We start from the raw sequence: 22,337 nt of genomic DNA on the forward strand, positions 1-22,337 counted from the left end.
TCCTCAAGGCAATTTGCATACATCTGCATAAAACAAAAATTAGAGATTTTCATAACTAAAAGCATTTATTAAAAAATTACCAAGTCTTGGGCGCCTGGGTGGCTCAGTGGGTTAAGCCGCTGCCTTCGGCTCAGGTCATGATCTCAGAGTCCTGGGATCGAGTCCCACATCGGGCTCTCTGCTCAGCAGGGAGCCTGCTTCCCTCTCTCTCTCTGCCTGCCTCTCCATCTACTTGTGATTTCTCTCTGTCAAATAAATAAATAAAATCTTAAAAAAAAAAATTACCAAGTCTTGGGGCATCTGGGTGGCTCAGATGGTTAAGTGTCCTCCTTTAGGGGCGCCTGGGTGGATTAGTGGATTAAAGCCTCTGCCTTCAGCTTGGGTCATGATCCCAGGGTGCTGGGATTGAGCCCCCACATCAGGGCTCTCTGCTTGGCAGGGGGCCTGCTTCCTCCTCTCTCTCTGCCTGGCTGTCTGCCTACTTGTGATCTCTATCTGTCAAATAAATAAATAAATAAATAAATAAATCTTAAAAAAAAAAAAAAGCGTCCTCCTTTGGCTCAGGTCAGGATCCCAGGGTCCTTGCATCCAGCCCCACATAGGGCTCCCTGCTCAGTGGGGAGCCTGCTTCTCCTTTGCCTTCTGCTGCTCCCTCTGCTTGTGCTCTCTCACTCTCTCGGTCAAATAAATAAATAAATAAAATCTTAAAAAAAATACTAAGTCTTGGGGTGCCTGAGTGGCTCAGTAGGTTAAATGTCTGCCTTGGGCCCTAGTCATGATCACAGGGTCCTGGGATAGAGTAGCAGGGAGTCTGCTTCTCCCTCTCCCTCTGCCCCTCCCCCACACACTCGTGCATGCTCTCTATAAAATAAACAAAATCTTTTTAAAAAATAGAAATAAAAAAATCACCAAGTCTTTTAAATTAGTCCTAGTTGACTTCACATTTGCTACTTTTTAACAGGACTCCAGAATAAGTATTTCAACCTACAATCCCTGAATTTGGCGGTGTTAGTGGCAGTGAATATGGTAAATGGACATTCAATGACGGTAAGAAACATTCAGATTTATAATTTTTTAAAAAGATTTTATTTATTTATTTATTTATTTGGCACAGAGAGAGAGAGAGAGAGACCACAAGTAGGCAGAGAGGCAGGCAGAGAGAGAAGCAAGCTCCCAGCAAGGCCCAGCAGAGAGCGCAATGTGGGGCTGGATCCCAGGATTCAGGGACCATGACCTGAGCTGAAGGCAGAGGCTTAACCCTCTGAGCCACCCAGGCGTCTCCAGATTTATAATCTTTTGAAACTAAAATCACACTAATGGATGAATGAACCAATCCATTATTGTCAGATTTATGCTTAAATTCTTCTTACCAGCGCGTCAGCAGAACAGTGACAAGCACTTCGTCGAACTTCCCACTGCTTTCCTGGGACCCTAGCACCTTAGAAGGCTCAACATCTCTATTTAAACGTGGGTTCCTCCTAACACTAGGGGGAGACCAAGAGCCTTGGGACACCCCAACACCAGTAGAGGGAGGCGGGACCTATTGTCAAGTCACGCCTTCCCCACCTGTGACTGGCACAGATACTATCCAATGGATACCGGGATAGGGCGCGCCGACGCCCCGCCCCCTTGAGCGCCCCGCGGCCCCCGAGGCAGCCTCTGGCTGTCTCTGCGGCGGCGACGGCCTGGGCAGACAGTGCGCCGTGCGCAGGCGCGGAGCCTAGACCTCGCTGCAGCCCCCATCGCCTCGGGGAGTCGCACCCACGGGGTCCGCCTGCTGGCGCGTCAGTGCTCTCCCCCTTGTCCACCCTCCCCGGTCCCCCCAGCGCCCTACGCGCCCGGATGGCGGAGCTGCGGCCTAGCGGCGCCCCCGGCCCCGCCGCGCCCCCGGCCCCTGGCCCTAGTGCGCCCCCGGCCTTCGCCTCGCTCTTCCCCCCGGGACTGCACGCCATCTACGGAGAGTGCCGTCGCCTTTACCCTGACCAGCCGAACCCGCTCCAGGTTACCGCTATCGTCAAGTACTGGTATGCCTTGGGCCGCGGGGAGACGGACAGGGGCGGGCTGGGAAGTGTTAGAACCCCGGGGGCGAAGTCATTTGCGGAGGAGGGGGAGGTGGAGAAGAATGGTTAAAGCAAAAGCACTGAGAAGGAGGGCGTCCTGCTGCGAGGGAAGGAGTTAAGGCTGAAGTTGGGAATGGGGACAAAGGGGTTAACGGAGCCTGTGGGTAGCGAAGGGTTAACGAGGGAGGGAAGATGAAGGGTTAACTGGGATTAGGAGAATAGAGTGAATTGGGGGTGTGTGTAGGAGCGGGGGAGTGCGATAGGAGGGGGGGAACTGTAAACGTGGTGAAAGGAGGGGGCGCCTGTAGGGGGTCATTAGTGGGCGAGGGGAAGCCGGGGGCGGGGGCGGCTGAAGTGGGATGAGGGAGGCGAGGCGGGGCCTGGGGAGCATATGAGAGGGCTTTGGAGGAGTGCGGCTGGCGGAGCTCAGAGGGCTCGAGACTGCACAGGGTAGGGGTGGATTTGGGGACCCCCGCTTTCCCGTAGGTTAGGAGGGGAGCAAGTTGCGAGAGTTGTGCCTGTGAAGACGGGAGAAGGAAGTCTCCTTTTGATACCTTCCGCATGAGCTCAGACGTCAGTCATATCGGTGCAGTGCTTTTGCGTTTGAAGTTTCACGGAGCAACTTTTCTTGATAAACTTTCTGCTTACTCGGCACAGTTCTCTTTCTCCAAGCAGAGTTTCCTCTGGCTTTGCAGCTGCTTTGCTTTAGGACATTGGCTAGAACAGAGGCAGAGGCAGGGAGATCCATGTTTTGGCTAAGGATTGAAGGGGGGACCACAGTAAATAATGAAGATCTGGGACTTGGCTACGGAGTAAAGAAGTAAGCAACATGTTAAGAGGAGCTCCCTGACCACAAGCTTCAGGATTTAGGCAACAGTTTCTCAGGAACGCTGACAGTAACCCTCAAGCGGCTCTGTTAAGGATCAGACCTGTTTACAGAAGGGCTGCCCTTGGGATAGGAATGGTCCTTTTTTGTTTTCCATTCCTGTTTGCAGGGTGTCTCTCTCTACAGCCTCTGGTCAGAACAGGTGTTCGAGAGACTCTGACTCTGCCTTTCTGGATCAAATTGAGGAGTTGGTTGAATCTGTCCAGAACAGCATTCGTGTAGGCACTGTATTAGATGATCCCCTTCACTGAGCTCTGAAAGACTGTTCAGGAAGCAGCATGGGATGTGGCCAAAGGGGCAGGTAGACCCAGTGGGGGAAGTTGATAGAATGAATGTCTTTGCTGGTTACCTCTCAATTTAGGACTGAATCTTCTCCAAGGTAACCTCTTAACTTCCTCCTGAGATGGCAGAAACTAGACTGTCTAGGGTTGAGGCTCGCTCCCTGGGTCACTGGGAAGATGTGAAGAGACTGACATCATGGAGGGCCTGGGGACCAGCCTCCTCCTATGGGAGGACCATGTCTGATAGCCAGGAGGAGATGTGATCAGCAGTATAGTTCTCTTCAGCAGGCAAACTGTTCTCTGGCTGAGAGGAGTATTTGAAGAGAGCTTCTGCGTGAAAGCAGCTCTTGATAACTTAATAACCCATTCTCACTGCACGTCTATATTTATTTATTTAAAAGATTTTATTTATTTATTTGACAGAGAGAAATTACAAGTACACTGAGAGGCAGGCAGAGAGAGAGAGAGAGAAGGAAGCAGGCTCCCTGCTGAGCAGAGAGCCCGATGCAGGACTCGATCCCAGGACCCTGAGATCATGACCTGAGCCGAAGGCAGCGGCTTAACCCACTAAGCCACCCAGGCGCCCCTGCACGTCTATATTTCAATATGTATTGTGATGAGCTGTGTTGGATTGTGTCATGAGAACAGAGGACCAGTTTCTGCGATGCCGTTTCTTCAGGCCCCTTGTGAGTGTGTGGAGAAATCACTACACAAACTTGGGCAACAGTTTTTCTGTCACTCAACTGGCCATGAAGGATAGAGTTGTGTGTGGTGATATTAAAGCACATACAAAGGACTGAGACTGATTTGGGCTTTTTTTTTTTCTTCCCTACTGCAAGCTTGTTAAACGGGCAGAACTTACCTTTAGAGATGGGCCAACATGTAATGACTAATAAAGAGCACTTTGTGAAATTAGAAATGCTGTCTAGATGCAGAAAAATATGAGAAGGAGCGGCTGAGCAGCTGGTTCTTTGTAAGATTTGGAAGGGTTTGCATAAATAAGATTCTGAAATCAGTTCATTGACAGAGCTCACATTTGGGTTCCCACAAGGCCTTGTTCGAAATTTGACTAAGGCTACCCAGGTCTGGCTGTGGCCCAGGGTCCCTTGAGATTCATTTTCTTGTGACAGAAGATTGGCTCTTTGGCCAGTGGACCCTGGCCAGCAGGGACATCCTGGCTACAAGCTGAGACTTTAGTGAGCAGGGAGCAGAAACATGGAGGCAGAGCTAGTACCCTGGAGTTCCTGCACGCCTGCAGCTGGCATGTGGAATGAGGTTAGGTGTTCAAAGAAGTAGGTTCAAGGAAGAGCATCAAGGGGTGCTCTGGGTCCTTGGATAACATCTTTTTCCAATTGCAAAATATGATTATTTTCTATATACTCATCTGTTTCCCCATCAGGTTTCTGAGTAAGTAGAACAACACTGTGCTTGGGGACAAGGCTAATTTTGCCTGACTTTTGATTATTCCTTACAGTTGTAGTTTTAAGGTAAAGTAGCACTCCTTGGTGCAGTATATCCTGAGAGAGGGCTGCAGGGGGTATGGCAGATGGAGCATGGAACCGTGGATACAGTTTGGATACAGTTTTGCCACTTTTTACTGGATGGACCTAGGTTGAAGAAGGGGCAAGGTAGGGAATCTGGAGCAGGAAACCAGAGCAGACATGGAACCTATAGTCACTCCCATGTGTTATGGGGTTCTGCAGCTATCTTGTGGTTGTTCCAGGGATAGCTACCCTTTTGTTTCCTTCTTCCCCCAGCAAACTTTTCTATATTCAGCTGGTTGTGGAAGTATTCAAATGATTTGGCCAAATCAGAGTTAAGGAAAGACATGGTGATTTGTCCCTTTTCCTAATCTACTCAGTTGAGAGTCTTAGCTATCTGTAGCAACTTTATAAAAGTTCTATAAATAACTTAGCATTTAGCACTTAGTTCTTAGCACTAGTAGAGAATAAGGATTTCTGTAAAGGCAGGTAATACCCTGGCAAAAGAGGATGAAACCAGACCTACTGGTTTTAGATAGTACTTAAATTGCATGATACTGGCACTCTTGCTGGGATCACATGTAACATGCCTTTTATTTGGTTATTAGTGTTCCTTCAGCACATTATCCCAATTGCAAAGTACAGTCCGTCAGTGTCCCAGGGGCAGGCAAACTTTTTGCAGTCTGTGGGACAGTCAGATATCCGAGGCAGCTCAAATGCACAGTGTTTGTGAGCTAAATGCAGACTTCCTTCCGCTGATGGTTTCCATTTAGGCTGTTTCTCAAGTCTACCAAGTTTCCCTATCCATTCTGAAGAAAAGCAGGAGCTTTTTTTTCTTCTTCTTTTTTTTTTTTTTAAAGAGCTCTAATTGCTTTACTAAAGGAAACCCTTATGGAATTAAATCCTTAGAGTGAGCTAATGACTGACTCTCTTCCTCAGCTGCTTCTCGGTTGGAATTATGGGGGATGTTTAATGTGGTCTTCAGAGGCCCCAAATCATTTAATATTCCAGCTCTACCTTTGCGGCAACAGTCTCCTGGGATCATCTCCTGGATGCAGGCACTTCCAAGGCTCAGTTGGGCCTGCTGCAGTTCTCTGTTCAGGGCTGAGCTAGCCTAAGTGTGGCCTTTGTCACTTGCATGAGAAAAGACCAGTTTTGGTCTGTGGGGTATAGGCTGGGGTTTGGAGGCATTGGATTTGTTTAGAGCAAACTGTAATTAACATAGGGCACAATATAGTCTTTCAGGAATTAGCTGTCTAAGAGGCAGGAGTGGAGCTGAGCCTCTGCTTCCAGGAACAATGCCCATTGGGGATGCCCAGGACAGTCTTTCAACCGAAGCCAGTTGATTGACTAATGCACCTCTTGCCTTGAAGCTTGGCATGGTTACAGTCTCCATGGAAGAGAAGTAATCCCTGTCAATCCGTTTGGGATTGGTAATTGAAATTGGAGGAAATAAAAGGGGTAACCACCTAGTCTGTTTATTTCTAAAAGAGGTCCTACATGTGGGTGATTAAAGGGAGTCTCTTCTGCTTCTGGAATTGGGCAACTTCTAGTTGCCCATCCCTTGGTCTTACCCTGGAGGTATGGCTTCCTTTTAGTCATTCCACATTCCTCTAGGATGGGGTCTTTAGATTGGTAAGGTATGACCTCTTAGCTTCACATTGTCTGCTTTCAGGCTCACACTGAACTGCACCGTGTTTTGTCTTTTGCAGGTTGGGCGGCCCAGACCCCCTGGACTATGTTAGCATGTACAGGAACGTGGGGAGCCCTTCTGCCAATATCCCTGAACACTGGCACTACATCAGCTTCGGCCTGAGTGATCTCTATGGTGACAGCAGAGTCCACGAGTGAGTAAAGGGCACTTGCCCACCCTCCACCTGTCTCTTTCTTAGCCTTGAGCCTTATTTCTGGGTTTTCCCTGAGCAGAGGTGAGAATGTCATAATTCTGTGTGGTTGGCACTGCTCAGGTTGAACCTCTGGGTTTCTGCCCTCTGCTTGTATCTGCTTGTGCCAGAGTGATCCAGGTCAGCACCCGAACTCTGTTCATCTGGTGCAAGACAGTGTTGATGATGAGCAAGTGTTCCAAAACCAGCAGGTTTTTCCAAACTGCTCTGGTGTTTGATCTCAGAGGACAGGCAGCATAGCTACGATCCAGAATTTGAATCAATGCCTCTAAGTGTACCTGTTTTTTTTTTCCTCCTCTAGCTTGTAGTGAAAAAATTTAAACATAAAGCATAGTTGAAATAATTTTATAGCCAACACACAAATAACTACTACCTAGATTCTGCATTTAACATTTTACTCCTCTTGCTCTATCATGAATATATCCATCTCTCTCCCTCTGTTGATCTTACTTACTTCTTGTAACCTGCAGTTGTCTGTGCTCAGCCTATACATAGTACATTTTTTATTCTAGTCTCTCTCCTGTTTTCTGCCTTGTATACTTCCAAATCCTGCCTCCCCTAAATACCCCCGTAACCACTGAATTTAAATACATTTTAATATTAAGTTAAACATCAACTTAGTATTAAGTCAGCTAAAACCATAACAGCAACACTAATAATAATGAAAGCTAACATTTATTATATTATAGCATTGATTATGAACCAAGTGGTCTCCTAGTCACTTTGCATGTATAAACTAATTTTATTTTCACCACAACCATATAATACTGGTAGATACTCATATTTGGCCCATTTAACAGATGAGGAAACTGAGCTACAAAGAGAGTCTATAACTTGTTTAAGGTCATACAGCTTGGAGGTAGTGGAGCCAGCATTCTAATGCAGGCATTCTGGTTCTAGAGTTCATGTTCTTAATGACTGTGTTCTACTGTCTCTTAAACAATGATATCATGTCATCGAGTAAGTTACTATCTGTAATTTAAAAAAAACACACAAATATTTTGTTCCATCTGTACTCTTTTGTGAGAGGGTTCTTTTCTTCAATTTATATATTGTCTTCCTTCCCTCTCATCAGCACAGTCAATCAAGAGCTGATTGTATTTCTGTTATCCTGTCCTCTCCTGCTTTTAGCTTGTTGTATCTTTTTTGCCTCTTACACTATCTTTTTGGTATCTTGGTGATGACTACTTAGCATGTGTAGGTTGAAAGACTAAGGGGCTCTTGCTGTCCTGCCTCAGCTTAAGAGGTTGATTCTGGGATGATGATAATCATCAGGGTTTTTTGTGTGTGTGTGTGTTTGTTGTTGTTGTTTTGTTTTTTTGCTTTGTTTTAGTTCTTAGTATCTTCCTTATGATCACATCAGATACTTTACAATCTTACCAGGTTTTTTTGTTATCTCTATTTTATAGATGAGAAAATTGAATCACTTGAGGGGTGCCTGGGTGGCTCAGTGGGTTAAGCCGCTGCCTTCGGCTCAGGTCATGATCTCAGGGTCCTGGGATTGAGCTCCACATAGGGCTCTCTGCTCAGTGGGGAGCCTGCTTCCTCCTCTCTCTCTGCCTGCCTCTCTGCCTACTTGTGATCTCTGTCTGTCAAATAAATAAATAAAAATTAAAAAAAAAAAAAAAAGAATCACTTGAGGGGTAAATGAATTGCCTAAAGGAAAAGAACTTGGATTCAGTTGAACTGTTTTGAGTCCAAAGTCTGAGTTTTTAACCACTAGAGTGTTCTACCTCTCTGATCACAGGTCCAACCTAACTTCCTCTTCTCTCTCATTAAGCTGGGGGCCCAGGTCTCATCTCCTTACTGATCACATGTCAAGAGCAATGCCTGGGCCTGCCTTTATAGCCTTCCAGACAGATCCATTGCAATGTCAGCAGAAGGCTTTGGGAACAGTGAATTAATCTTGCCTGAATGGGGACCCTGCATTACAGTATTAATAATGGAGATAGAATAGCAAACAGATGTGGGCAGTAAAGGCACTATGCTGGACTTTAATGTATACTTTTAATAAGAACCTGCAGAGGAGGGTGTGTAGTGCAGTTAGCCTGTACCTTTTTGTTGACAGATTTATTCCAGTCAGAAGAATACCATTTCCTATGTAGCTTAAAGATTCTTGCAGTATACCTGCTTATCAGTGATGGGTTCAAAGCCCAAAGTGACATGAAGAACGTAATTGAGAAAGCCCCATATTTCAGAGGGGGCAACCTCTGAATTTTAAAGAGGGCCTTCCTTACTGTTTTTCCACGTTTGAAAGTACCCCATTATATGTGTGTCATTTCTGTATGATAAAGCACTGTGATATTTATATGTCATTTATGACAATAGTGAGACCTCAAGTTGGGCTGTACCTCACCACTGGAACCTAGTGTTTTCTGGTATTATGTCCTGACTCAAGAAGGACATGGAAGGAGTGTTCTTGGATATTTACCCAGTTCTGGTATATGTTGCAGAAGTCAAAAGTACGTTTGTAATTGGCCTTGTGCTGGTGTGCCTGGTCTCTTCTCAATCTTGATAAGTTTCTTGAAAAAAGTTTGCTTTTCCAAACATTTCATGTGGCAGGGCCTCTTTGAAATAGATTTAAAGATTCTTATTTAATTAGTGCTTACTTAAAGGTGAGGTCAAAAAGGTGAGTGTTCTACCATCCAGTTTATTTATTTATTTTAAAAGATTTTATTTATTTGTCAGAGAGAGTGCGTGCAAGCAGGGGTGTGGCGGGCAGAGGGAGAAGCAGGCTCCCTGCTGAGCAAGGAGCCTCATGTGGGACTTGATCTCAGGACCCTGGGATCATGAACTGAGCCAAAGGCAGATGCTTAACCAACTGAACCACCTGAGCATCCCTACCATCCAGTTTGTTTATTTTTTAAAAATTTTACTTATTTATTTGACAGAAAGAGAGAGAGAGAGAGTACAAGCAGGGGGACCAGCAGAGGGAAAGGGAGAAGCAGACTCTCCGCTGAGCAGGGAGCCTAACTTGGGGCTTGATCCCAGGACCCTGGGATCATGACCTGAGCCAAAGATAGACACTCAATGACTGAGCCACCAAGGCATCCCTGTCACAAAAGATTCTAAATCTGAGGCCAGCTTTCTCTTTGTTCAACAGATTAGCAAGTATGAGAGAGGTGTTGATGCACTAACACCAAATGGAATCTGACTCTAGACATGTTTAGAACAATTGAAAACAAATTATAGGGACACCTGGGTGGCTCAGTGGGTTAAGCCGCTGCCTTCAGCTCAGGTCATGATCCCAGGGTCCTGGGATCGAGTACCACATCAGGCTCCTTGCTCAGCAGGGAGCCTGCCTCTCTCTCCGTCTCTGCCTGCATCTCTGCCTGCTTGTGTGCTTTCTCTCTCTTTCTGCAAATAAATAAATAAATAAAATCTTTAAAAAAAAAAAAAAGAAAGCAAATTATAAAGGGAACCTTTTTTTTTTTTTAAACTAAGATTCAAGGGCACTTGGGTGGCTCAGTTGACTAAGTGTCTGACTCTTGTTTTTGGCTTAGGTCATGATCTCAAGGTCATAGTTGGAGCCCTGCATCCCCCTCCACTCTGGGCATGGAGCCTGCTTAGGATTCTCTCTGTCAGGGCACCTGGGTGACACAGCACTTAAGTGTCTGACTCTTGGTTTTGGCTTAGATCGTGATCTCAGGGTCATTGAGATGGAGCCTGGTGCCAGGCTTTGTGCTCAGTGGGGAGTCAGCTTGTATCCCTCCCTCATCCCCCACTCGTGCTCCAGTGCACACACTCTCTCTCTCAAATAAATAAATAAGTAAAATAAAAATAAAAAGTATGATTCAATACTGTTATTGTCACGGACAAATAGGAAACACTGATCTAGTTCATGTCCCTTAATTGTAAATGGAGGAAAGTACAGTAGCCTGCTGAAGGCAGTGCAGCAAACTGATGAGAGTGGCAGGGTGTCCCAGCGTCCCCACTGTCCTACCCTCGCTTTCATGACTGGGGAGAAATGACTGTATGGACGTTGTTTGTCTTTAGCATAATTATATAGGCAAACTTCTTTTTTATTTTTTACTATATTCCAGGTTAGTGCTAAATTCTTTTCATAAAGGTATCCTTTTTATGCTATCCCCATAGTAATTCTGTGACACAAGGAATTCTTATTATGTCTTGCTTATAGACACAGAAATGTAGGCTAACAAACTTACTGCATAGGTGGTGAACCAGAGGCCAGGTCCAGTGATCCCACAGCCTGTATTCTGAAACACTGTGCTGTACTGCCTTTCCATTTTGACCAGTCACCAGCATTTATTAAATGCCTACAGTATTCCTCCTCCCTTTAAGATCTGTCCTTCTCAGAGCTTGTCGAGGATAGGGACAAGCCGAAGTCCAGGGGTCCCCTAGCAGGCTTACTGTGGGAGTAGGCAGGGACCCCCCCAGCCTGGAAGCCCTGAAGGAAGTGAAGAGCAGGCTGGTTGCCTGAGCCCCGGAATGGCCAGTTCCATCCAGGTTCTTTGCCTATTCACGGTCATCAAAGGAAACCAGACAAGAGAGTACTTGTTTGGATTAAAAGGCTCTTAAGAGGCTCTTTCTGAAGTTGGAGAGATGGACCAAGTACCAGCTCCAGATAGCCACAGGGGAGAATGGAGTGCTTTTCTAGGAACCCTAAGGCTCCCCTCGCTGACTTCAGTGGCAGAGATTGTCCTGTTGCTCTTGCCCTGGACTTGGGACGAGTGAAACAGATGATCTTCAGCTGCCAAGAGCCTGTCGGAAGCCTCCGGCTCCAGCCGTTCCCTTTGTGGCCAGCAGCTGTGGCCTGGAATGTGGAGGTCTGCAGGGCTGTGGAAGGGGTGGCTTCAGCCCTGCTCTCTGTGAGGATTTCTGGCTGCCCCTGGTACTGCCAGCAGCTCTCCCTAGACCCAGGTGCAGAGTGTGTTTGTGATCTCAGGCAGACTTCCCTGGTGGGATTCCACTGGGTAGGTCATCTTCTGGACATGTCGGCTGGTTCTAAAGACAGCCTTTGTGTGCCGCTGGCCCACAGGATGGCAGCTCCCCAGGGAAGAGCCTGTGCCTCAGGTCTGCTGCCCATGGTCCATCGGGGCTCTGCCCCACAAGTGCTGGGCTTCTTGGCGGGTAGGCGTGTGGAATTTGGAGTTGTTCTTGCCCCCTTGGGGCTGGAACTGCCGCTGACTGGCTTTCTGTGGCTGTCTCCACTGGGTTGGTAGAGAACCTCCTTTTCCCTTCAGGTTCCTCTGAGTTGGGCTCTGTACCGAATGAGTTACTTATTAAAACACTGGGTACAGATTAACTTTTCCACATGTTGTTTTGTGTGGCCTTGGTCCCCTGCAGTTGGGAAATGCTAATTTTCCCTTCTCAAAGCTGGGTTTGCAGGAACTTTTTAATGTGTCATTTCATCCTCTGTGGTTTCCAGTGGACATCCTGCCTTTGCCTTACCACACCTGCCATGGGAACATGGTCCCTTCTCTGGTTGGGCCTTTGCTTTCTTCCCAGAGCTCTGGTGAATCTGACAACCAGAATCCCTGTGTGAACCACCCGCAGATGGCAGCCCGACCCTCCCCGTGGCTGGCACAGCAGGCTGAGGAAGTGCTCTGCAGGCTCAAGGCTGGGCAGGCCTCCCTGAAGCTCTGGTCCCTCAGCCATTCATCTCCGAGGTGTTGAGTTTTGAGAAGACTGTGTGAAATGGTGGTGCTCTCTGCTCAGAGGAGGATCCCTGGGCTACCTAGAAAGAGTGGGGTGGCCTTGGCCAGTAGCAGGGCTAGAGTTCTTCTTCTTCTTTTTTTATTTTATTTTTATTATTTAAAAAAAATTTTTTTAAATAAACGTATAATGTATTATTAGCCCCAGGGGTACAGGTCTGTGAATTGCCAGGTTTACACACTTCACAGCACTCACCATATCTCATACCCTCCCCAATGTCCATAACCCCACCACCCTCTCCCTTTACCTCCCCCCCGCCACCCTCAGTTTGTTTTGTGACATTAAGAGTCTCTTATGGTTTTTCTCCCTCCCGATCCCATCTTGTTTCATTTATTCTTTTCCTATCCCCCAAACCCCCCATGTTGCATCTCCACTTCCTCATATCAGGGAGATCATATGATAGTTGTCTTTCTCTGATTGACTTATTTCGCTAAGCATAATACCCTCTAGTTCCATCCACGTCATTGCAAATGGCAAGTTTCATTTCTTTTGATGGCTGCATAGTATTCCATTGTTTATATATACCACATCTTCTTCATCCATTCATCTGTTGATGGACACCTAGGTTCTTTCCATAGTTTGGCTATTGTGGACATTGCTGCTATAAACATTTGGGTGCATTTGTGGGCTAGAGCTCTTCTTGAAGCTGAAAGCACCACTTTGGGCTGGATTTCAGGCCCCAGATCTCTTGAGTTGTGAAATGTTGAGAATTCCATTTCTTTCTTCCAGCAGATCTGTGTGGGTATGTGGCTTCATCCTTTGAAAAGCATTTCATTTGCAATGTATGGATTATCTCTTTCTTCATGGGGTAAGGAATCCAGATTTTCCAATTCAAGAGAATCCCTCAGCAGTAAGGAGACGTTGGGAAGAGATTCCTTGAGATAACCCAGTCAAACTCACTTTATTATTATTATTTCTTAAGATTTTATTTATGTATTTGCAGAGAAAGGGTGCACACAAGCAGGGGGAGAGGGAGAGGGAGAATCAGGCTCTGCACTGAGCAGCAAGCCCGATGAGGGACTTGATCCCAGGACCCTGAGATCATGACCTGAGCTGAAGGCAGACTCTTAACCCACTGAGCCACCCAGCCCCCCCCTCCCCACTTAAAAAAGTTTAAGCAGTCTAATTATGGGCAATGACTGACAATCACTGGGCTGGTCAGCACTGGGAGATTTCATTCTTTTCCCACAGAGGCAAAGACTTGGAAGCCTTTATGGGTTTGACATGATTGGATCTCTCAGACCCAGGAATCTTCCCTGTTCAGACTGTCCTTCTAGGTTTCCACCTTCCACACCTGAAGGCTTTTTCCTTTTTGAATGCTGGTCTTCATGCCTGCTGTGTGTGGGTCTCAGTTTGCTAGCATTTCCCTTGCCCAGATTTCTGGCTCAGAGCTCCTGACTCGACTTTGGCCTCTGGCTCCTCAATTCATTCTTCCATCCTGCCTCTGAGGTATCCCAGTGAGCCTTGTTTCCTGTTTCAGTGGTGTAGTTCTGATGTTGGGTCCTAGGGTGCGTGTGCGGTGACCTTGCTTCTCTGACCTGAGCCCCACAGGAATGGTCTCCTCACTCCAGCACGTGCCTTTGCAGAGATCTCTGCCCTCCCTGCCTGTGGAGCTCTCTGACACAGAGCCTGGGGCTGCAGAGTACGCCCCTCCGGCAAAGCTCTGTTGAGTGCCTGGTACAGAACATTTGGGAAGATGACGTATTCAGGTGGAGGTGGGGGACCATGAGAAGTTATAACTTCTGTCCTTGAAACACCTAACATCTGCTTGGTAAAAGATGGCAGAGACCCAGGGAAAGAAGTCGTCAATGGGGTTTGGGGCTGGGAGGATGTTTTTGGCTTTGCCCAACTTCTGTGGCTTTGAGGCCGCCTCCCCTCACCTTGTGATCTACAGCACTTCGAGAAACTCAAAATAGGTAATAATTGTAAGCCCTTAGCTTCCACTGCGTGCAAGGCCTGTTCTAAGTGCTTTAAATAAACTCCTCTCATTCTCACGGCAGCTTTGTGGGGGGAAGTATTGATATCTTTTTTTGTGAGGAAACTGAGGCACAGAGATGTTAAGGAACTTCCCCATCCAGCCGGTGAATGCCGGAGCTGGGCTGTAAATGCAGGCAGTCTGGCTCCAGAAGTGCCCACCCCTCCCTTTCTCTACCCACACAGAAGGGGGCCGGGGGCAGGGGGTGGGGATGGGCTGGCCTGAGGCCTCTGTTACAAATCATGCACCCAAGTTCAAAAGTATCTTGGCTTAATGGAGTGTGAATAGCTAAGCAGGACGTGCTTGGTAGGAGAAATGTGGAGCTGGACATTGAAGGAACTTTGTAGAGAAGGAAGAGTCCTGCTGGGTAATGGCAGGAGGGTCGGTGACAGGATCCTGTTTCATCTCTGCAGTCAGGGCTTCTGCTGCCTTACTACAGCCATGTTCAGAAGTTGTCAGGAAATCCTGCAACTCTCAAAGGCACGGAGGTGATGCTCCTGGCTTGGGTGTCACGGTCCCATGGTGGTGCTTCTTCAGCAGTCAGGGATGTGCCCAGCATGCCAGCAGCCCAGAGTACGCCCTGACCAGGATGTGTGGGGTTTCTGCTCATTCTTTCTAGGGGAGGGGGGTGTGGAAATGAGGGGCATTTCCAAGGACCCACACCATCTAACTGAGGTATGTACAGTGCTAATCTGAGAGGGATATTTGTTTTGATAGAAGGTATCTTGTCCATGGCATTTTTTCTTCTGTCTTCATATTAATGTTCATTGTCATATCACTTTTTTTTTAGGATTTTATTTGAGAGAGAGAGAGAGCATAAGCACAAGCAGGGGAAGTGGCATGCAGAGGGAGAGGGAGAAGCAGACCCCCTACCGAGCAGGGAGCCTGGAGGTAGGGCTGGATCCCAGGACCCAGAGATCATGACCTGAGCCCAAGGCAGACACTTAATAGACTGAGCCACCCATGGCCTCTGTCATATCACTTTTTAAAAAAAACATTTTAATTCCTGGGGCGCCTGGATGGCTCAGTCATTAAGCATCTGCCTTGGGCTCAGGTCACGATCCCAGTGTTCTGGGATCCAGCCCTGCACTGGGCTCCCTGCTCCATGGGGAGCCTGCTTCTCCCTCTCTCACTCCCTCTGTTTGTGTTCCCTCTCTAGCTGTGTCTGTCTGTCAAATAAATAAATAAGATCTTAAAAAAAAAAAGAAGAAGAAAAGAAAAAGAAGAAGAAAATTGTAACACATAGTAGAGTTCCCATATATACTTTTACTTTACTTTGTTATAGTTTCCCTTGTAACTAACATCTTGCATTAGTGTGCTGTATTTGTTACAATTGATGAACGATGCTGATACATTATTACTAATCGATGTCTACAGTTTTCTCTTTGTGTTATATAGTTTTATGAGTTTTGACAAATTCATGTCCTAAAATACCATTACGGTATCATGCAGAGTACTTTCACTGCTCTAAAAATGTGCTGTTCTTCATGTATTGATCCTTCCCTCCCTCCCCCGCAAGCCCCTTGCATCCACTGATTGTCTTACTGTATCGCCTTTTCCAAAATGTCATGCAGTTGGAATCATACAATACATAGCCTTTTCAGACTGACTTCTTTCACTGAGCACTATGCATTTAAGGTTCCTCCATGTCTTTTTGTGGTTTGCTCAGTTCCTTTTATCACTGAGTAATACTCCTTTGTGAGTATGTACTACTGTTTATTCATTTATTATTGAAGGACATCTTATTTCCAGTGTTTGGCAATTTTGGATGGAGCTTCCATAAACATTCATAGTCAGGTTTTTGTGTGGACATAAGTTTCAACTCATTTGGGTAAAGTTGCAGGATCATATGGTAAGAGTATGTTTTAATTTTGTAAGAAATAGCCAAACCATTTTCCAAAGTGGCTGTACCATTTTGCATTCCCAGCAGTGAATAGGAGTTCTTCTTATTCTGTGTCCTCACCAGCATTTGGTATTGTCAGTTTTTGGATTTTAGCCATTCTAATAGGGGTGGCATAGTATCTCATTGTTTTATTAATTTGCAGTCCCCTGACTGCCATATGATGTTGAGCATTTTTTCATATGCTTATCTCCACCTATATCTCTTCTTTGGTGACACAGCTTGGTTTTTGTTCCTAACCTCATCCCACTTCCCATTTCACCTCCAACCACACATACCCTTTTTCTCATTATGGGTTCAGACATAATTATGGGGCTGATTATATTTTTGGCATGTTTGCCTTTTGGTCACTTCTCAGGCAATTAAGTGAGTCAGTTCCCCTGACTCTTATTGGGTCCATATCTGAATTCCTTTGTTGGTTTTAACTGGGGCTGTCTCATGAGTTCTATATGTTTTCCCCAGTGATGTTGTTGTCTATAAAGTCTGTAGCTGGTACTGGGACCTGTAATCTTAATCCCAAGGTTTAGGATTGATTGTGCTTTCCAGTACAGATGATAGAAAGACTTGTGTGCAAACTTGTCCTCTTCAGACCCTGGTGAGTTTCAAATTGCTTTAGACGAAAAATGAGTACACCAGTTTCCTTGAGATCCCAGCTGGACCTCAAACTCCCTGTCTTAATTGAACCTGCATTGAGAAGACTTTCCAAAATCCAAAACTTTCCTGGCCTCTCCTTTTCTTGTTCCATCCATCAGTGTTGTTACTTTTTAGTTATAAATTTGCTTTTCTTACTTATAAATACAGTTGAACCACTTTACACAAATGTTGAAAATTAGAGAAGGGAGTAAAAAAATTATTCCTAATCCTATCAGCTTTTGTTTGTGATCTTTTATCTGTCTTCACGATGATTTCTGTAGTAATTCATGCTGAGTGTTGTTGGCCCAGGTGTGTATTAGGCTTTTGTCTTGTGGGAGTCCCCTCACTTTGGGAATTAACGTCTTCTCCAAAGCTTTCTGCCTGACTAGTGCTTTTTTCCTAAATTCAGTTGGCCCAGGGCTGGTAGGGTTTCCAAATTATGAAAACAGCATATTTGCTGGGGAAGATGGTTCCTACCCATTGCCAGGTTGCATTAATTACATATTTTCTTTTCTTTTAAGATTTTATTAATTTATTTGACAGAGAGCACAGGCAAGGGGAGCAGCAGGCAGAGGGAGAGGGAGAAGCAGGCTTCCTGCTGAGTGGAGAGCCTGGCATGGGGCTTGATCCCAGAACCTTGGGATCATGTCTTGAGCCAAGGGCAGTCGTTTAACCAACTGAGCCACTCAGGTGCCCTAAACATTTTTTTCCTTATAATTTTCTAAAAATATTTATTTATTCACTTTAGAGAGAAAGAGAAAATGTGAGTTGGGCAGAGGGAGAGAGGGGATTCTCAAGCAGACTCACTGCTGAGTGCGGAGCCTGATGCAGGGCTCTATCCCAGGACCCTGAGATCATTACCTGAGCCAAAATCAAGTCAGCCACCTAACTGAGATACCCACATGCCCTAACTACATCTTATTTATCTATCTATCTATCTATCTATCTATCTATTTATTTATTTTCCCTTTGCTGCTTGACTTCTCATAGGAATGAAGAGCAGTTTAGGTAGTAAATGTCCTGTGCAGGGCACTGGCCACCCACCTCTCAGTTAATACCTCAGGGTCTTAAGTACAAATCACCACGCAGGGTGGTAGTCCTGAGGGGGTGTTGTTCCTGCTGTTGTTTTCCTGTGTATATAAGTATATATGTGTGTGTGTGTGTGTGTGTGTATTTATAAAAATATTTATTCATTTGTGTGGGGAGGGGCAGAGGTAGAAGGAGAGAAAGTCTCTAAGCAGACTCCACGCTGAATTTGGAGGCTGATGCGGGACTGGATCTCACGACCCTGAGTTTATGACCTGAGCCAAAACTAAGAGTTGGACACTTACCCAGCTGTGCTGCCCACGCACCTCTGTTTTCCTGTTAGAAAGGTGATCAGTGGTTAGATTTGGTGGTCATTGTCACCTGGGAATAAACGCCACGAGCCTCCTTATTTCTCCCTTTCTTGGCTGTGTGGTTACAGAAGACCGAGACTTGCCTTGAAGAGTGCCCTAGGCTTCTTGTACCCAATGTACACAGAAGTTTCACAAGTATAAGCATGGGTGCCAAGAGATAGATGAGATCCTTTTCAGGTGATTTCCTAAAGTACATAGGCTACCATTTGGGGCTTTTGAGGCTTTCTGCCATATATAGGAATCAAGTAATTTAATAACAACACTGGTCTCCTGGGTGATGGGTGGGTACACTTGGTTCCCATCCAGCATTAATCACTGGCCTGTTTGGAGGCCAGCCATTCATTTACTACAGAGATAGTCATTGCTGGGGCGGTTCTGGGCATGAGGGGTGTATTCATGAGCTGCATACTCTTGGTGTGCTCTTCATGGAGCCTCCAGTCTTTTTGGCTGAAGAGTCCTTGAACTGGGAAACATTAAGGGGCAGACGGGCCAGATACAGCCTTGGAATCTTAAGTGATCACATGTAACCTCCTTGTCTTCTTTTCTACAGTCCATGCCTTGAGGCCTAGTGGATGGTTTTCTTTAAGTAGGAGTCCTGATGCTCAGAAACATGGCCAGGCCTATGCTTGGGGCTAGATTAGTTGCCCATTTGTTAGGGAAAATGTGGGTTCATAGTAGCTTCTCAGAGGGACGTGTTCCACTGGACTCCAGGACCTTTATGAGTGTGTTAGTCAAAGATCCCTTTCCTTCCAGCTCCCTTCCATGTTATTCAGGCTTCTTGAGTTCTAGTCATAGAACCGGCTTTGCCACAAGAAGACCAATCAAGGAAATGCTTTTGTGTTTCCAGTGCTGACTTCCATGTGATGCCCTCGGGCACTTGAAGCCCTGCCTCTGACCACCAGTCTCCCTTACTCTGATCTCATGCCTTTCAACTCGAGGGCAGGAGCTCAGGAGTCCGGCCCGAGGGAGGGGTAACTACTAGAGAATGGGGCCTGGCCCAGGCTCTCCATCCCATCCCCGGGGGTCAAGCTGGCTGGCTGCACTTTCTGCCGGTGATGGATTTTGACTCCTGAAGACTTCTGAATAGCTTGGTTAGTTAGAGGAGAAAGGGCAGTGGCTATCTCCTCTTAGTGGTGACAGACGACAACACTGAGGCTTGCCCTTCTCCTTCCTGCTCTAGCTTTTCCAGTATATCGGGTTGCAGACATGCTGGATTCCTACCCTTCTGGAGCCAGTCTCGCAATTTTTCATTCCCATGGCCAGGGTTTTGTGCAGAGGAAAGGCCCAGGGTAAAGGCAGTGGCAGCACAGGGAGCCTTTGGGATTGGAGCTTTCTTTGCAGGAACACTGCTGACACAGATCCCTTAGTTCTGTGCTAGCTCTGTGTCCAGGGGCAGTCAATCACAGCATCTCACGCTTGTCTCCCCTCTGCTCAGCACCATCCAGTGGCTTCCCACTGATAGCCCTCACTTTGGGCTTTCTCTGGCAGGTGAAAAAGCATTCTCACACCAGTAGTGAAGAATTCTCTTGGTCCAGCACCAAGTCCAAGCATTTAGCTCTTTCAGGGGGAGTCCTTCAGTCTGGACCCTTACTTGCTTAAGAGGGGAGATAATCCAAGTGCACTGCATTTTCATAGGACTCAGAGCCTTCCTTTTGGGAGGCGGTGTGCGATTTTGGTAAAAATGTCTGAACTTCGCTTTATCAGGGTGGTGGAGTACCACCCTGGCACAGTGCTTGGTACATGATAACCCCTTAATTGATTTCCATAACTATTTAGTGCCTGTTATCTAAATATCTGGTGCTCTGCTACGTGCTGGGAGTACCGTGGGAGCAAAAAGGCAAAGTTTTTGCTCTCGTGGATCTTAACATTTTTACAGGAGAAACATGTAAAAGTATTTATAGTTTTAGATAGTGCAGGTGCTGTGTTGAAAATAAAGCAGGGTGGTGTGCTGGGGAATACCTGGGTAAGAGTAGGAGTTGAGGGGGATGGAGAGAGTACGTTTAGGAGGAATCAATGACGGTTTCCTTGAAGATGTAACATTTGAACTCAATGACAAAATGGCAGCCAGGGCTGTCACATAATACAGCTCCAGGGACACCATCCATGTTATTCTGTGCAGTTTGTGTTCACTGGAGTTGTATGTACAGTGCTCTGTCCACTCAATCATGTAAGCATCGTAGGCAGTGAAAAGGCTAGAGCAAAGGCCCTGAGGCAGGAGGGACCTTGAGGTGTTCAAGGAACAGAAAGAAGGCCAGTGTGTGTGGCACTTAGAGGAGAGGACAGTGGAGCAGGATGAGGCAGGAGAGTTTGAAGGCAATATAAAGAATGTGACATTCAACAGATTATCTGTTGACTCATGAGGGAAGCCAAGGGATGATGTGATGGGGGGAGGCAAGAGTGTGTGGTTTTAGGAAACTTTTCCAGTAGTGTGGGACCTTAGCACAAGTATGAAGGCATGGGAACCAAGCTGAGTGATGTGTTTTGTTTCCCTAAAAAGGAAACAGCAGCAAAAGTGGCTCAAAGGAAATGCCATTAAGATATTTGAGTCTGACTTTGATAGTGACGGAGAGGAAGGCTCATTGCTTTTTTAATGCTGTCTTATCTTACTTGTTGTTCAATGTCAGCCTTATTATCTCTTTGGATGGCAGTGGGAATATGATTACCATTTAGCATTTGCTCAGCTGTGACATGATGTGCCCATGTACAGAACACACAAAAAGTACAATCCTTGCCCTTGGGGAACTGAGATGCTAGAAAGATTTGTTTCTTCCCATTACCCTCTTTAAGATATCTTGATCTTCTGGGGCAGCTGGATTCCCAGTGTCCAGGAGGATAGTGGGTGGACAGAAGGCCCTTGGGCAGAATGCTCTGGCCCTTGGGTCTGTAAGAAGCCCCAAGCTATACACTTATATGCAGAGGGCATCTTGCTTCCCATATCAGAATGTGATCTTGCTACTGTTGGCCTGCCTGTCTTTTCTTCTCCTTCTCCTTCTCTTTCTCCTTCTTCTTTTTAAAAGATTTTATTTATTTATTCATGAGAGATAGAAAGAGAGAGAGTGACAGAGGGAGAAGCAGGCTCCCCATGGAGCAGGGAGCCTGATGCAGGACTCAATCCCAGGACCCCAGGATCACAACCCGAGCCAAAGGCAGATGCTTAACTGACTGAGCCACCTAGGCACGCACTTATTATTTTTAAAGTTTATTTATTTAAGCACTCTTTATACCCAATGTAGGGCTCAAACTCAGAACCTGGAAATTAAGAGCCACTTGCTCTACTGACTGAGCCAAACAGGTACCCTTCTCTTTTCTTTTTTCTTTTCTTTTCGTTTTTTTTTTTTTTTTATTTTTTTTTTATTTTTTTTTTTTTAAAGATTTTATTTATTTATTTGACAGACAGAGATCACAAGTAGTCAGAGAGGCAGGCAGAGAGAGAGAGAGGAGGAAGCAGGCTCCCTGCTGAGCAGAGAGCCCGATGCGGGACTCGATCCCAGGACCCTGAGATCATGACCTGAGCCGAAGGCAGCGGCTTAACCACTGAGCCACCCAGGCGCCCTCGTTTTTTTTTTTTAAAGATTTTATTATTTATTTGACAGAGAGAGAGATTATAAGTAGGCAGAGAGGTAGGCGGTGGGGGGGGGGCAGGCTCCCTGCTGAGCAGAGAGCCCTATGTGAAGCTCAGTTCCAAGACCCTGAGATCATGACCTGAGCTGAAGGCAGAGGCTTAACCCCCTGAGCCACCCAGGTGCCCCTCTCTTTTCTTATTTTTAAAGAGATTTTGTATAGATGTTGTTTAAGCCAAAGCCAGGAGTGGGAGCTGTTGTAATGATGCCAAGAAACCCAAGCACCAGGGTCTTCTTTGGTCTAGAATTTTTATACAGTGCCAGGCTGCCTCAGAATCAGCCTGGGGGACTGACCTTTTGGTTCTTTGCTGGTGGTTGGGAGTAGATGGGAGAAGGTATGGTAGGTCTGTGGACTGTGAGCTTTCACTGAACTGTGGAAAAAGGGTCTGCTGCTCTTGGCTTGGTGTTTTTCCTTTCTAAAATAATTATCGTATTTTATTCAAAAAAATTTTCCAGTTTTTTTTTTTAAGATTTTACTTATTTATTTGAGAGCGACAGAGAGAGAAAGAGAGAACACAAGTGAG

At 46.2% G+C, this 22,337-nt stretch overlaps 2 protein-coding genes across 3 annotated transcripts in view; one reads left to right on the forward strand and one right to left on the reverse strand.

Annotated features, from left to right (window-relative positions):
- The window catches only part of LOC309860384 (uncharacterized protein C10orf95 homolog), a gene marked incomplete at its 3' end in the record, with an annotated part of 370,467 nt that overhangs the window by 43,068 nt on the left and 305,062 nt on the right, over positions 1–22,337 (reverse strand). The window lies entirely within an intron of this gene.
- Positions 1,607–22,337, forward strand: part of SUFU (SUFU negative regulator of hedgehog signaling) — a 113,979-nt gene continuing 93,248 nt past the window's right edge. Inside the window, exons 1-2 of one of the 2 annotated variants that reach the window (XM_082722497.1) lie at positions 1,607–2,024; positions 6,421–6,555. In XM_082722497.1, coding sequence (XP_082578623.1) covers positions 1,843–2,024; positions 6,421–6,555 — 317 coding nt within the window. In that variant the 5' untranslated portion in view covers positions 1,607–1,842. The remainder of the gene's footprint in view (positions 2,025–6,420; positions 6,556–22,337) is intronic. The other variant, XM_082722496.1, reaches the window with a different exon arrangement.

Source organism: Mustela nivalis (genome assembly GCF_964662115.1).
Source record: "Mustela nivalis genome assembly, chromosome: 2".
NCBI classification, from domain to species: Eukaryota; Metazoa; Chordata; class Mammalia; order Carnivora; family Mustelidae; genus Mustela; species Mustela nivalis.